Source organism: Plasmodium cynomolgi, chromosome 11 (genome assembly GCF_000321355.1).
Source record: "Plasmodium cynomolgi strain B DNA, chromosome 11, whole genome shotgun sequence".
NCBI classification, from domain to species: Eukaryota; Apicomplexa; class Aconoidasida; order Haemosporida; family Plasmodiidae; genus Plasmodium; species Plasmodium cynomolgi.
Window position 1 is genome coordinate 175,034 of NC_020404.1, and position 13,078 is coordinate 188,111.

The 13,078-nt window shown below is 44.6% G+C and overlaps 3 protein-coding genes across 3 annotated transcripts; 2 read left to right on the forward strand and 1 right to left on the reverse strand.

Annotated features, from left to right (window-relative positions):
* Positions 1–473: 473 nt before the first annotated feature.
* PCYB_111390 (signal recognition particle receptor) lies at positions 474–2,342 on the forward strand (the record flags this gene model as incomplete). Its single annotated transcript, XM_004223017.1, has 2 exons — positions 474–1,334; positions 1,440–2,342. 2 exons carry the CDS (start codon positions 474–476, stop codon positions 2,340–2,342), a joined length of 1,764 nt encoding a protein of 587 aa, XP_004223065.1.
* A 1,488-nt stretch (positions 2,343–3,830) lies between these two features.
* Positions 3,831–4,280, reverse strand: PCYB_111400 (nucleoside diphosphate kinase A; the record flags this gene model as incomplete). The annotated part of the gene is made up of 1 exon (XM_004223018.1): positions 3,831–4,280. The coding sequence occupies one exon, from the start codon at positions 4,278–4,280 to the stop codon at positions 3,831–3,833; it is 450 nt and encodes a 149-aa protein (XP_004223066.1).
* A 3,260-nt stretch (positions 4,281–7,540) lies between these two features.
* On the forward strand, positions 7,541–11,122 carry PCYB_111410 (rhoptry protein; the record flags this gene model as incomplete). Its single annotated transcript, XM_004223019.1, has 2 exons — positions 7,541–7,878; positions 8,071–11,122. 2 exons carry the CDS (start codon positions 7,541–7,543, stop codon positions 11,120–11,122), a joined length of 3,390 nt encoding a protein of 1,129 aa, XP_004223067.1.
* Between the last annotated feature and the right edge of the window lie 1,956 nt (positions 11,123–13,078).

The window sequence follows — 13,078 nt, forward strand, 5'->3', positions numbered from 1 at the left end:
CCCCCTCCCCCCTTTTTTTTTTTTTCTTTTGGGATCACTCGTCTCATTTTTGTGCGTACCACTCTGCCTTACCCCTCCTGTTCATTTCATCATTTGAGCAACTCCGTTTAAGTAGGATCGAATTTTCTTTTGAGAAGGGAAGGGAGTTGGTCCTCTTTCAAGTCTACCACCTGAGACATGCACGTACATGAGCCAGCGTGTGTATCTTCCCCCCGTTTGTTCTAGTTCGACCTTTTTAGTTCGCGATCCACTAGCTGCTCCGCGCCTATTCGTACACTCCCCCCTCAGTGTTCTCCCCACATGTACATTCACATGCATCCGATTGTTGGTGTGCCCCATCCACGTTTGTAATCACGTGCATGTGTGTCTTTCCCGGGGGTTATCACACCGCTACGCTACGGTTCTCTACGCTACTCTACTCTACGCCACTCTGCTCTACTCTACACTGCTGCACATCACGACGCTAAACTAAAATGATAGACGTGATCAGAATATTCAGCAAGGGAGGACTCATCCTGTGGTCTTATACCTTCTACGAAATAGACGATGTGACCATACGAACCATCGTGAAGCAAGTACTCATAGAGGAGAAGTACGAGGACTTCTGCAAGAAATACAATAAATTTCACGCCAAATGGAAGCTACTTAACGATGTAGATGTTGTTATCCTCATTGTTTACCAAGGGATACAGAATTCTGCGTATGTAGAGAATTTATTTTTAAAAATTAAAAAATCTTTTGTAAAACTCTTGCCCAAAAGTTTAGACTATTTTGACTTGGACCTTCCCTTAAACTTCGACAAGCAGTTTTTGAAAATCGTCGAGGATGTGGAGGCCATTTTAGCCTGCACGGGGGGGGGTGCTGACAGGCGTGGAAGCGTGGACGGACGGAGGGGAAGCATAGATGGAAGGAGAGGCGGCATAGATGGACGGAAAGGCGGTATAGACGGACGGAAAGGCAGCATAGGCGGACGACGAACCAGCGCAGACGCGAGAAACAGCAGTGATAAAGCGAGGGACGATCATACGGAAGCTAGCGAAGACACAGGTGCGAGCGAACGTACAGATGCGGACAGCTATTCAGACAACAGCGACGGAAATTATGACGAAACGAAAGGGAAGAACAAACATGGCGCACACAAAGTGGAAGTAGAAAAATACAGAAAGCAGAGAAGCGACGAAGATGACAAAACGCTGGAGGACGATGATCCGAGTGTAAAGCGAAAAAGTAAAACGAAGAAAAAAAGTGCAAGGGAATGGGAATTAAGCAAAAAGATAACCAAAAGGGACATTGAAAAATTGGATTATTCAAAAAATGAAAAGAACTCAACCGATGTACAAGAAATGATCAAGTACGAAGGAGAGTTTGAAGACTCAAGTGACTGCAATATGGATAGCAATAATAATCTCCTAAACAAATTAAATGACTCCATTTTGAAGGTTTTCTCCTATAATAGTAAGATAGAGGAAAATGACATAGAGTCAGTCTTACAAGGAGTTAAAAATAAGTTACTCTCAAAAAATGTCGCTTCAGAAATATGTGATACGCTGATTGAGAAAATGAAGGGGAATCTTATTGGAAAGAAGAAAACTCTGTTCGCTATGAATGTCAAAAAAACTGTGTCCACTGTGCTGTCTGAGACTATCCAATCCATACTGATACCAAAAGAATCCGTGGATGTGCTGCGTGCAGCTTTGGAAGCAAAATCGATTGGGAAATTATACTCAATTGTTTTCCTTGGCGTTAATGGAGTTGGGAAGTCAACAAATCTAGCCAAAGTTTGCTATTACCTTAAGACGAAAGGAAACCTAAAAATTATGATCGCCGCGTGCGATACTTTTAGAGCCGGTGCAGTGGAACAGCTAAGAACCCATGCCAATTGCTTAGATGTATTCCTTTACGAAAAAGGATATGGAAAAGACGCAGCAGCTATTGCGAAGGAAGCCATTGCTTATGCAAAGAAAGAAAATTTCAACGTCATACTGATTGATACTGCTGGCAGAATGCAAGATAATGAACCCCTCATGAGATCGTTAGGGAAACTTATCCTGATCAACAATCCTGATTTTATTTTATTTGTTGGAGAAGCATTAGTTGGTAATGATGCCATCGATCAACTGAAAAAGTTCAACCAAGCATTAACGGATGCTACGTGCAATGCGAATAAGAGGACCATCGATGGAATCCTCCTCACCAAATTTGACACCGTTGATGACAAAGTGGGCACGGCCCTTTCCATGGTATACCTCACGGGAAAGCCCATCGTTTTCGTCGGAATCGGTCAGAAGTACACCCACTTGAAGAAGTTCAACGTTAATATGGTCGTCAAGGCGTTGAGCTAGGCGGGGTGCGGCGGCAAGTAACGTGGCAAGTTAGGTGGCAAGTGGCGTGGCAAGTGACGTGGCAAGTGACGTGGCAAGTTACGCGGTAAGCTGCGCGATGGACCACGCGTATTGGAGAGCATCCCCACCTGGGGCATAACTGACCCACCCACGCACGCATACATGAATACGTACATACATACGTACATACCTACACGCACACAAACAGAAGGGCAAACCACCAAAGGGACATTTTTTTTCAATGCACCTCTTCAAACGTTCAGGTGATTTTGCCACTACACCAGTTAAGCCCCATTTGTAAGTAAGTGGGCCCCCGTGCGGAGGAGTTCCATCCTTCATATTGTAATCAATTCGTCCAGGTGCTCAACCTATTCGTGATTGAGCGAACTTCCCTCCAAGCGAGATTCCCTCCAAGCGAGATTCCTCCCAAGGGAACTTCCTCTCAGGGGAACTTCCTTCCAAGCGCAAATTTCGCCCAATCACTTCAAACCACGCAGAAAACGCCTCTCCCCTGCGCCCACGTGCCCATTTTTGTATGTGTCTGCATATATCCCCATGTGCCCAAGTGCACGTAGCTATTTGCCTAAATAATTAAAAATGTGTTCATTCGGAAGTTTTCCTTCCTTGCGTTGTTTTGCGATCACATTACTTTTTATCTTCACTCCTTTCTTCCCCCCTTTTTTTTTTTTTTTGGTGTTTTAATTTATATACATATGTACGTACATATATGTATGTACATATATAAACCTTTCAAACTGGAGGTGACTCACATTACTGATCAAAAGTTGCTCTTCAAAAATTTTGAGTAAGCAAAATCGAGCGATATGCTTAAGCATGTTGTGGGCGTACGTATCTGCACCCAAGACGTTGCCACATGTGCGAAGGGAATGTCCCACGGGGGAGTAATTCCTGCCATAGAAAGAAGAGAACCCTTTTTTCAGCACCCCAGGAAGGCAAAGAGGTGTGTATCATGTTGGCGCACCTGGGGAACACTCGTAATTAGAGCTAGACCATCGAACAGAAACCTGAGTGTGCATTGTGAAGGACTTATTCGCGAAGCATCCATTTATTGCTATGCCTTTTTTTTTTTTTTTTTACCCTCTAAACTGGTGCACCCAAAATGAGAAAAAAATTCTTACTCAGAATATATTTCATTTTTATGACGTGTCATTTTTTTTTTTCCCCTCCACTAATAGGTGGATGTATTGGGCAGGAACACCACCTTGTAAGAAGTCATTAATTACAACCGCATCGTGCCGCTCGTGAGTCGCCATTTTGGCGAGCTCAGTTGAGCAATGGGTTGGGTAAAAATGGCGTCGAAGGGGATGCATGTAGGGTGCGTGCTCATGTGTGTTCCTCTCGTGGGTAGAAGTGGTAGTGGCACAAACGGGGGAAAGCGCCCCTCACGTTGGAGCGTCCACATGGGAACGTCCACATGGCTCATTCCACATGGCTATCTTCGAGGAACGGGGGACCGGGCCGCGCCCCCTACGAATAGATCCACGGCTTCGAGTGGTGAGTCCACTGCACCAACTCGTCGGCCTTAAACCAAATGTTAATTTCCCGATTGGCCGACGCAACGGAATCACTACCGTGAATCACATTCCGGCTAACTTCCAAACAGAAATCGCCCCTAATTGTACCAGTGTTGCTATTCAAAGGGTTCGTTTCTCCAATAAGTTTCCTTCCCTGGTTCACAATTTCGACTCCTTCCCAAACCATGGCAACAACGGGACCTTTACTGATGTACTCAACGAGGGTGTTAAAAAATGGCTTGTCAGCTAACTCCTTGTAATGCTCCTTAAGTATTTCATTCGTTGGATTCAACATTTTTAATGCTATCATTTTGTATCCTTTTTTTTCGAAGCGCTCGATGATGGTCCCAACTAGTCCCCTCTGGACCCCATCCGGTTTCACCATGATAAAACTTTTTTCCATTTTGTCCGTCTGCACTGAAAAGGGTTTCCTCAATTGGGTCACTTCGTCACTTCGTCGAATCGGGTGCTTTCACCAAACAGGCGTGATGACAGGGTGATGGCAGGGTGGTGGCTATCTTGGAGAGTGTTCCAGCTGGGGACTAACTAAACCGCTTCTACCTGCGAGGGGGTTCACAAAAGCTGAGGTGAGAGACCTGCAAAAAGCGACACGTAGTGAATAAGGGTGGCCCAAAAAAAAAAAAAGCAGCTTAGGGGGTCACACTAACAGATACCCAAGAAGGGAGAGGAATTAACATAGGGTCAAAAATAATATTTCCAAATTCGGCAGTGACAAGCGTGTAATATATTATGTCATATGAGAAATCGATGGAAAAGGTGTAAAGAGAAAGAAAAAAAAAAAAAAAAAACCTCACATGTTTGTATTTAAAAAAATTGCACTAACATGACGTTGTTCATTAATTTCGAGTTAGTACTTTTTGCGCGACTCTTCTCACAGAATCTTTACATTTTTTTCGCGCCTCTTCTTACAGAATCTTTACACTTTTTTCGCTCCTCTTTTTCTGGGGTCAATTTTTTGATCCCCTTTCGCGGGACCTTTTCGCTACACTTTTTTTCCCCCCTCACAGCACAGCCCCGCAATTGGTAGCGACCATTTTGAGTTACTTTTTGTGAAAGATGGCACGCCAAGGGGGGAAGTACAAGTGCCTATAGCCGTGCACATGCGGAGAGATTTGGGGAGATTCTTGGATCACTCCTCATGGCTGCTCCACACCCTTTGCTAGATGCAACAAAAAAAAAAAAAAATATGCCCAATATTCGCATCCTCGGGAGTGTTCTCCCCAATTTTTTTCGCCTGATAGGTCGACATCTTTGGCCTCCAAAAATTTCTCCATTTTTTGTTTCCACGAATTTGTCGTTTGCATAGAATGTATTCGGAGAATGGGAGATGAGGAGTGGGCTTCTTTTAATCCTGCTCGTTCATCATATTTGTTTACCTCATTTGTTTACTCCATTAGTTTACCCCATTTTTATGCCCCATTTTCCTCACAAACGGGAATTTGTTCCTCCCCGTTTAGCAATATTCCTTATGCATCTACTCCTTTGGACCTCCCTCCCCTCGGGGGGGACAGATGCTGAATGGGGAATGTGATGCATTTTCCGGGAAAGCCCCCTCAGTGATTTTCCAACTGTTGAGGAGGAGATCTGCGCGAATATGAACACACCGGTCTTCCCCCACATCTACGTACAATTCTACATGCACTTCCACCTTTTGCGCAGTTCAACTGAACCATTTGGCATCGTTCCACCTCACCGCCACTTCATTTTCCACACCTCCTACCTCTTTCGAACGAACGGACATAAAATGTGTGCATGATGAGTTACACGATTAAGCTACCCTGTGATGAAGCCCATTCACATGACCACATAGATGTAAGCGCAAAAAATTGAGAACATCTTCCTACGGGTAATAACGTTTTGCCATTATTCCCCTGTGGCGCCTCTTTTTTTTTTTTTCAATTTCTTCATTTAACAAAATGGGTTCAGAAGCCACTTGCTAAGCTACAAAAGTGAGAACCCTCAAAATGGCGACAGGTGCGAATCATATTGCGAATCATATTTCTAATCAGATTGCGAATCATATTGCGAATCAAATTTGTGAAGGAAGATATTGTCCCTTCTGCCAGCCATCCCAGGAGGGTGTACCTTGCGACCATTTTGTTCAAAATAGAAAACTAAAAAAATGGCGGCGAACACTCAAAAGAGCAGCCTCAAAATGGAGGTAAAAGGAATTGCCCGTGATAAGCTGCACAAAATAAATAAGCAGTAGGTAGTCCACCTTAACATATCCCCTCCACACACTGCTACGTATGCTCACCATACGTATCTACGTACTCTCATCGAATACACAAAAATGGGGCCATTTTTTTTTTTTTCTTTCACTCACAAAAAGGAGGAGCGTCATCTCTCTGGGGGGTTCAGAATAAGCACATGTGGTCATAAGCCTACTGCACAAATGTAGTATGTCCCTATTGGCGGATGGCAAGTAATGCGGACTGCGGGGCGAACTGCACGGCGAACTGCGCTGCGACTGCGCGGCGACTGCGCAGCGGGACGCGGGACCCAGCTTTGCGCTACGGCAGTTAAGAGATCAAAGTGGGGGCAGTCCCCCATGTGTACAGGTGGATACGTGCGTTGGAATACTACGTGCGTTGGAATACATGCGTAGGGATACATACGTGGGAATACATACATGGGGATACATGCGGTATATGCTTAATGCGCACAGCATAGCGCATCTACCTACCCAAATGGTGCGAAGATAAGCGCATTTTACCTGGCCCCATAGAGGCATACAGAAATTTTATATTTTATTAACGTGCGAAGCGTGAATACGCGCTCAGATGCATAAGCATATAATCAGGCAGGCGCATTTTCTTACACTTAACGACCCCGCGGCGAGGGGGGAACAATATATACACTGCGTACATGTGAACACAAAGGTGGCGTATATATGAACAAAAATGGAACAAATCGCACAAAAATGAAAATAAAAATTGCCAACTCTGCGCTAACGTTCCCACTTTACACAAACAAACACGTTACCTATTTTTAATTTTTTATTTTTAACAATTTTTGGTTGATTACTCTTTTTATCGTCACTCCAATTCTTTTCTTTTTTTCATCCTAGCCATTTCGCCTTTCTGTTCCTTTCCCATCATTCCGCATATGCGTTAAATATAAAAAGATACTTAAGACCCAATCGGGGGGAATAAAAATTAGCACAGTCTAGGAATAGCTCACAAAGGGAAACTAGCGGGGGAGTTAGAAATTATCATCACTGCAACGCAAGGGGGGGGGAAAAAAGTATCGCGAAGAAATTGCGAACACGGAGGGAACTCAAAATTAACAACTACCCCTCTGTGCTAAGCACCATAAGAATATAGAAACGAGCGCATAAATCGGTTTTAAGGTCATTCTTATTTATTTATTTTTATTATTTATTTATTTTTTTTTTTTTGAATTTTGTTAATTTTCCCAAATTGGGGGAATGTCCTTATTATACCTTCCGCAAAGGTTATACGATTCACAAAGATGCGTTCCCCGTTATAAGTGGATAATACTGTGCTTCGTGGGGGAGCGCTAGGTGCAAGCGGCTAGCGACCATCTACCGCGCTTACGTTCCACGATTGCTCAACGCGATTGCTCAACGCGATTGCTCACCACGATTGCTCATCACGCCTCTTCACTACGCTTGCCAAGATGCTCGACATCTCCGATGAGCAGAGCGCGCTGCAAATAAAATTCCTAAAGGCGCTTGACCTGTTCTGCATTTTTAAGTTTATCATCACCAATGATGTAAAGATACACGAAAGGGAGACGTACGACCTGCTGAGAAGCATCCTCAACTCATATTCGCTCATCAGCATCAAAAATCCGTCTAAGGAAATATTTTCCGAAGCGGAAAAGATATACAAGAAGTACTTTTACAGCAATGGGGAGGAGACGAGCACTTCTGCCTCTGCGGGTTGTGAAGCGGAACCCGTGCCAGACTCAGAGCAGGCTCAGCGAAATGGCCCTACTTCCCTGAACAACAACACGTGCAGTGGGGTGAGCAACACGTGCAATGGGGTGAGCAACACGTGCAGTGGGGTGAGCAACACGTGCAGTGGGGTGAGCAACACGTGCAATGGGGTGAGCAACACGCACAATGGGGTGAGAAACGCACAAAAGGGGATAAACAACGCAGGGGAAATCTTCACAAACGACTCCCTTTTCTCGAAACACCTAAGTAACAAACAAATATTTCAATTTTTCAAATTCCCCAAAAGCAAAAAAGTGGGAGACTACGTGAACAAGTGTTGCGTGGATGAACTCATAAACGAGCCATTAAATATAAATGTAGGTTTCGTCAAATTTGACAAAAAAAAAAGACGAAAAAAAAAAAGGAAGAGACCAAAAAAAGGGACAGTTCACATCCCTACAAACTTGTGTAAATATAGCAGCGACTCAGGGATACATAATTCTCGCCTCAAGAATTCTTGTAGTTGTTTCTACGGATCAAAGGAAAACCCTAAAATTTTTACAAATGATTTTAAAAAAGTGATCAATGAAGCGGACCTATCCGTTTCTGATTCTTCCGAACTATTTTCCAACTTGAGAAAGCCATTCGTTAAAGTTCCTTCCACCAGCTACTTCGGCTTGGACAACCCCAACTGCAGCAACTCTGAGGATGAATCCGATTATAACTACTACAGTGAGAATACCAATAGGGACGACGTGGGCAAGGAGCCCCACAAGAGCAGAAACGTCAAGCTGCGGAATCAGTACCTCTCGGTCAAGCTCTCCCTGTACAACTCGCGCCTCTGCAATAGCGGCGGGAAGGCCGCCCCGGGGGGTGCAACGGAGAGGGGCGTCTCCAACACGGACAACGCCGTTAAGCTCTCGAACCACGCGAGCTACGCGAACTGCGCGAACTACGATAGCCACGCTAACAGCGCAAACGGTGCAATACACGCCAACGGTGCAATCCACGTCAGCGGCGCAATCCATGCAAACGGCGCAATCCACGCCAGCGGCGCAATCCATGCAAACGGCCCAATCCATCCAAACGGCCCAATCCACGCCAACGGTGCAAACCACTTTTACGACCAAACCTCCATGTGCTTCAACCACTTCTACGAAATACACAACATCCTCAACCGAGACCCCAACGGACTGCGCAAAATAAAAATTATGCTAAAAAAGGACATCGGAACCATCAGCATATCCCCATTCTACGTAAACTTCGACTGCACCAAAATTTTTAAAAAAGTCTGTAGAGCTTTTAATTTCACAAATTTTGATTACAAGAATAAAGGAGTCTACCAAATTATAAACTCCTGTTTCAGTACAGCAAAATCGAGAGAAATTTTAAAAAATATTTTTCTGGACGACCTTTATGAGCAGCAAGAAATATTTGATAGCGAAATGAATGGCAAAAAGAATGTCAGGAAAAAGAATTTATTCAAGTTGAGGAATAAAGAGCATGTTTTAGAAATGCTGGACGATGAGAAAAGGATTAACGTATTGTATTTTATTAATCGCTTTTTGTATTCGCAGAAGACGCCGCTCTCCAATTTGTTTACAAGTCATTGCCTGGAGGGCGGCGGCAAGCGCGGGGGGAACGGGCTCTCGGAGAGGTCAAGGCGGTCGAATGAGTCGGCCCAGCCGCTCCCGCCGCTCTCACCGCTCCCATCGCATCAGCAGGAACCATCGCCCCCCCCCTCCTGCGCGCCCGAAGACGACCCCCCCTTCGACGAGCTCACCATCGATTACCTACTCTTCCTAATGATCTTCGAAAAAAAAATTGACGAGAAATTTCACAAATACCTGATGCGTAAAATTGACTCATGCAGAGACTACTTGCCAGCAGAGGGGCAAGATAAGACCGCCCCAGATGCCACCCATTTCTCCGCCGCCACCACATCGTCCTTCGATTCGCAACCGAACGGCAGTGCCTCTCACCACAAGGTCCGTAAGATAGAACGTAGTTCCTTCCACCAGCATGTGCAGGTAGAAAAGAAGCCGGTGAATGATACTGATTTATCTGATACTACGCAAAGTCGCCTTGAGGAGTTTAAACAGGGAGAAACTTCTTTCAGAAGAGTGGGGGTAAATCCCATTGTTCATGACGGTGACCTTGGGGGAGGGGACAAAATGGAAACCGCTTTACCTTCGGAGGGGAGGTACCCCTCATCCAGCGCCAACGGGGAGTTAACTTCCATAGGCTCGTTTACGTCCCTCACGTCATTCACGTCCGTCACTACACAGGCAACCATAACGACGCAGGATAGTATCTCCACGCAGACTGCCACCTTAACGAACGCTACTATCTGTCGACAGGCCACCCCTGCGTCGGACAACGCCAACAACACATGCAACATGAGCAGTTGGGTGACTCCCCCCACAGCATGCATTGCTAACAACGTAACGCCAAATGGGATGTCCCAAATCAATACACACGCTACAAATGGAATCCAAGAAGAAACCGTAACTTGCCCACCCCAAAAAAACGTAGCATATATCCAATCGAAGTGGAACGAATGCCAAAACAAAACAGAACTTGTAAAAAAAACGAATGATGAAATGAGTGATTGCACGAGGAGCACCACGACGGATGGCTACGAAGAAATGGAAAACGGGATCGAAAAGGATGAACAGAATTATTACCAACAATTAAAAAAAACAGATATTCCATCGGATATAAAATCGAAATATAAGAGCAAAGCAAAATACAAATCGGAAATTCAAAACGAATTAATCCTTCTCAAATGTATAAGACCCTTCCCAACAGTGTACTGGTTAATCAATAAAAATATGTGTGGTTATATTTCCCACTTGGAAAAAATGAATATAATAAAAAATATAGAGTATTTCGTAAATTGCAACAAGGAAGAATTCCGCTTGCTCAGATATTATCTCATCTATGACCATTTGAAATATATAACCATTCGTTTGAGACATATCCACAAGAAAATCTTACGTTTCTTTTACAATTTATTTTTAAATAGTCTAAATTTTAAGAAACAGTTCACATCGGATCAGAGCAACCATTGTGTATCTTCCATTTACACAAATTCTTTTTACTTCTCTCCTCATGTTTTAACCGAATTTATACATACCTATCAGATTGACTCTCAAGTTATTACAGAAATTCTTCGGAAAATTAACACTCTCCGGGTTAAAGGAATTGGAGGCATTTCAAACTTCTTAACAGTTAAGTGTATACATCTTTATTTTGCTTCTCATTTGTCTTATCCTAATACCATTGGATATATTCTGGAGGAGTTTTTCAAGTCCTGACTCTCCTTTTTCTGCCTCCCCCTGCGGGTTTTATCCCTGCTGCTGAGTTGCACAGCACGCCCATTTTTACGCAGCACGCCCATTTTGCTGCACCTGAACCATCCCGATTGCAAATCAAGCGTGCGCTTGAAACATAATGGGGTGGTACTTCTTCTACCATCTTAGATATCCGAAGTGAGCCATACGTTTCATCTTCCCCGCTTTCCGCTTCATGTTTGCGTTTTATCCCCCACGTGCCGAAAGCAGCGCACAGACAGCGGCGCATCGACAACACCACACCGAAAGCAGCGCACCGACAACACCGCGCCGACAACACCGCACCGAAAGCACCGCGCGGTGCACCTTTCCCTTTCAACATCTCAACATGGAAACATCCTTTTTGCGCCCCCTCTTCCTCGAAATATGCTTCCCCGGTAAAGGGTACGCCCAACAAACGGAACGGCTAGGGCTATCCCCCAAATGAGAATGCCTTTTCCCCCTTATTGGCGCTCCAAAGTATGTCACAAAAGGTGCCCTAGAAAAAAAAAGGTGCACATCGTACCAACATTTCATACACACTGCATTGCATGCTCGATTGAGGGAAGCCTCTCAAACTTGAAGCGACCTTTTTAAAGAAAATTATGCTCCCTCATGGTGTTCACCCTATACCGCACTGCTTCAACCGTTGGGAAAAAAACATAAGCAGCTACCCTGTGTGTGTAATTTCCTCCCATTTTTCGCGACCAGCACGGCAAGGGGGCTAATTTTCTCTCCTTCGCCAAGCAGAGCAGCAACGAAATGGGGCTCCCCCCCATCATAAGATACTTCGTTGGGGAAGCCTATATAGGTACTCCCCCCGTCTGCTCCCATAACGGTCAAGGAGTACATCCGAACGCGTTTATCCATCCCATACTAATCACATGTAACCATTGAGGGATACCCCAAAAAAAAAGGCACGTAAAATATTTCTACACAATTACTCCCCCTTTATGGTGCGCATTTATGTGTTACTCAAATTTGCAGCGAACGTTACCCAGCGTGGCAGTTGATTGCCTCCAATCTGCTCCGCTTTTGCTGCTCCGCTTTTGCTGCTCCCTTTTTGCTGCTCCCCTTTTGCTGCTCCCCTTTTGCTGCTCCCTCTTTGCTGCTCCCATTTTACGCAAGAACAATACGCTTATGTAGTGCCTTGGTTAGAATTTAGGAAGTGGAGTGTCTCCTCTCTGCTTCCCCCTTAATTATACCACCCGTGCATATTACAACGGTACGAAAGGCAGCTCCAAGTATAACCGAATGGGGGGTTGACACACAAGGCGTACACAAGTTGCAGACGCGTAAATATGGGCCAAGAAATATTATGGTGTTCCACGACACGTTACAACACATGGGAGTTCCAATAATGTTTCCCTCTCCAACGTGAGCATTTTTTTGTTCATATGGAACGTGCAGCATGGCCGTTTCGCGAGGGGGTCCTCCTCATTCCAGCACAGCACGCAGAAAAAACTGCGCCCCTTTTTGTGCAAATATATTCTTAATTAAGTAACGTTCCGCACGCGTGATCCGAGTCATGTGAGTATGTACCCATGGCGAGACACAACTTCAATAGGACCCAGTGTGTACCCCCCAGAAAATTTACCACTTGGAAATGTTTTCGAGGGGTACACAAAAAAACAAAAATCACGAGGAACAATACACTCGCTTCTCAGCAGTGTCCCTCCGCCCCTTCAGGGGGGGGTTCCTTTCCCGCTCCAACTTTTATTTACATAAGCTCATTTTGAGCCATTTTGTTTTCACCATTTTGTTTTCACCATTTTGATACGCTTGAAAATGCAACACGCGCGTGCCAACGTGTCATTTGAAAGTATGCCCGCTGAAGGCTTCTTAAAGGTGCCATTCTTTTTTCCTTTCCTTTTGTTCTTTTTTTTTTTTTTTCCTCATTGTTTCGTTGCTTTTTTCCTTGCTTTTTTTTGCTGCCTCTTT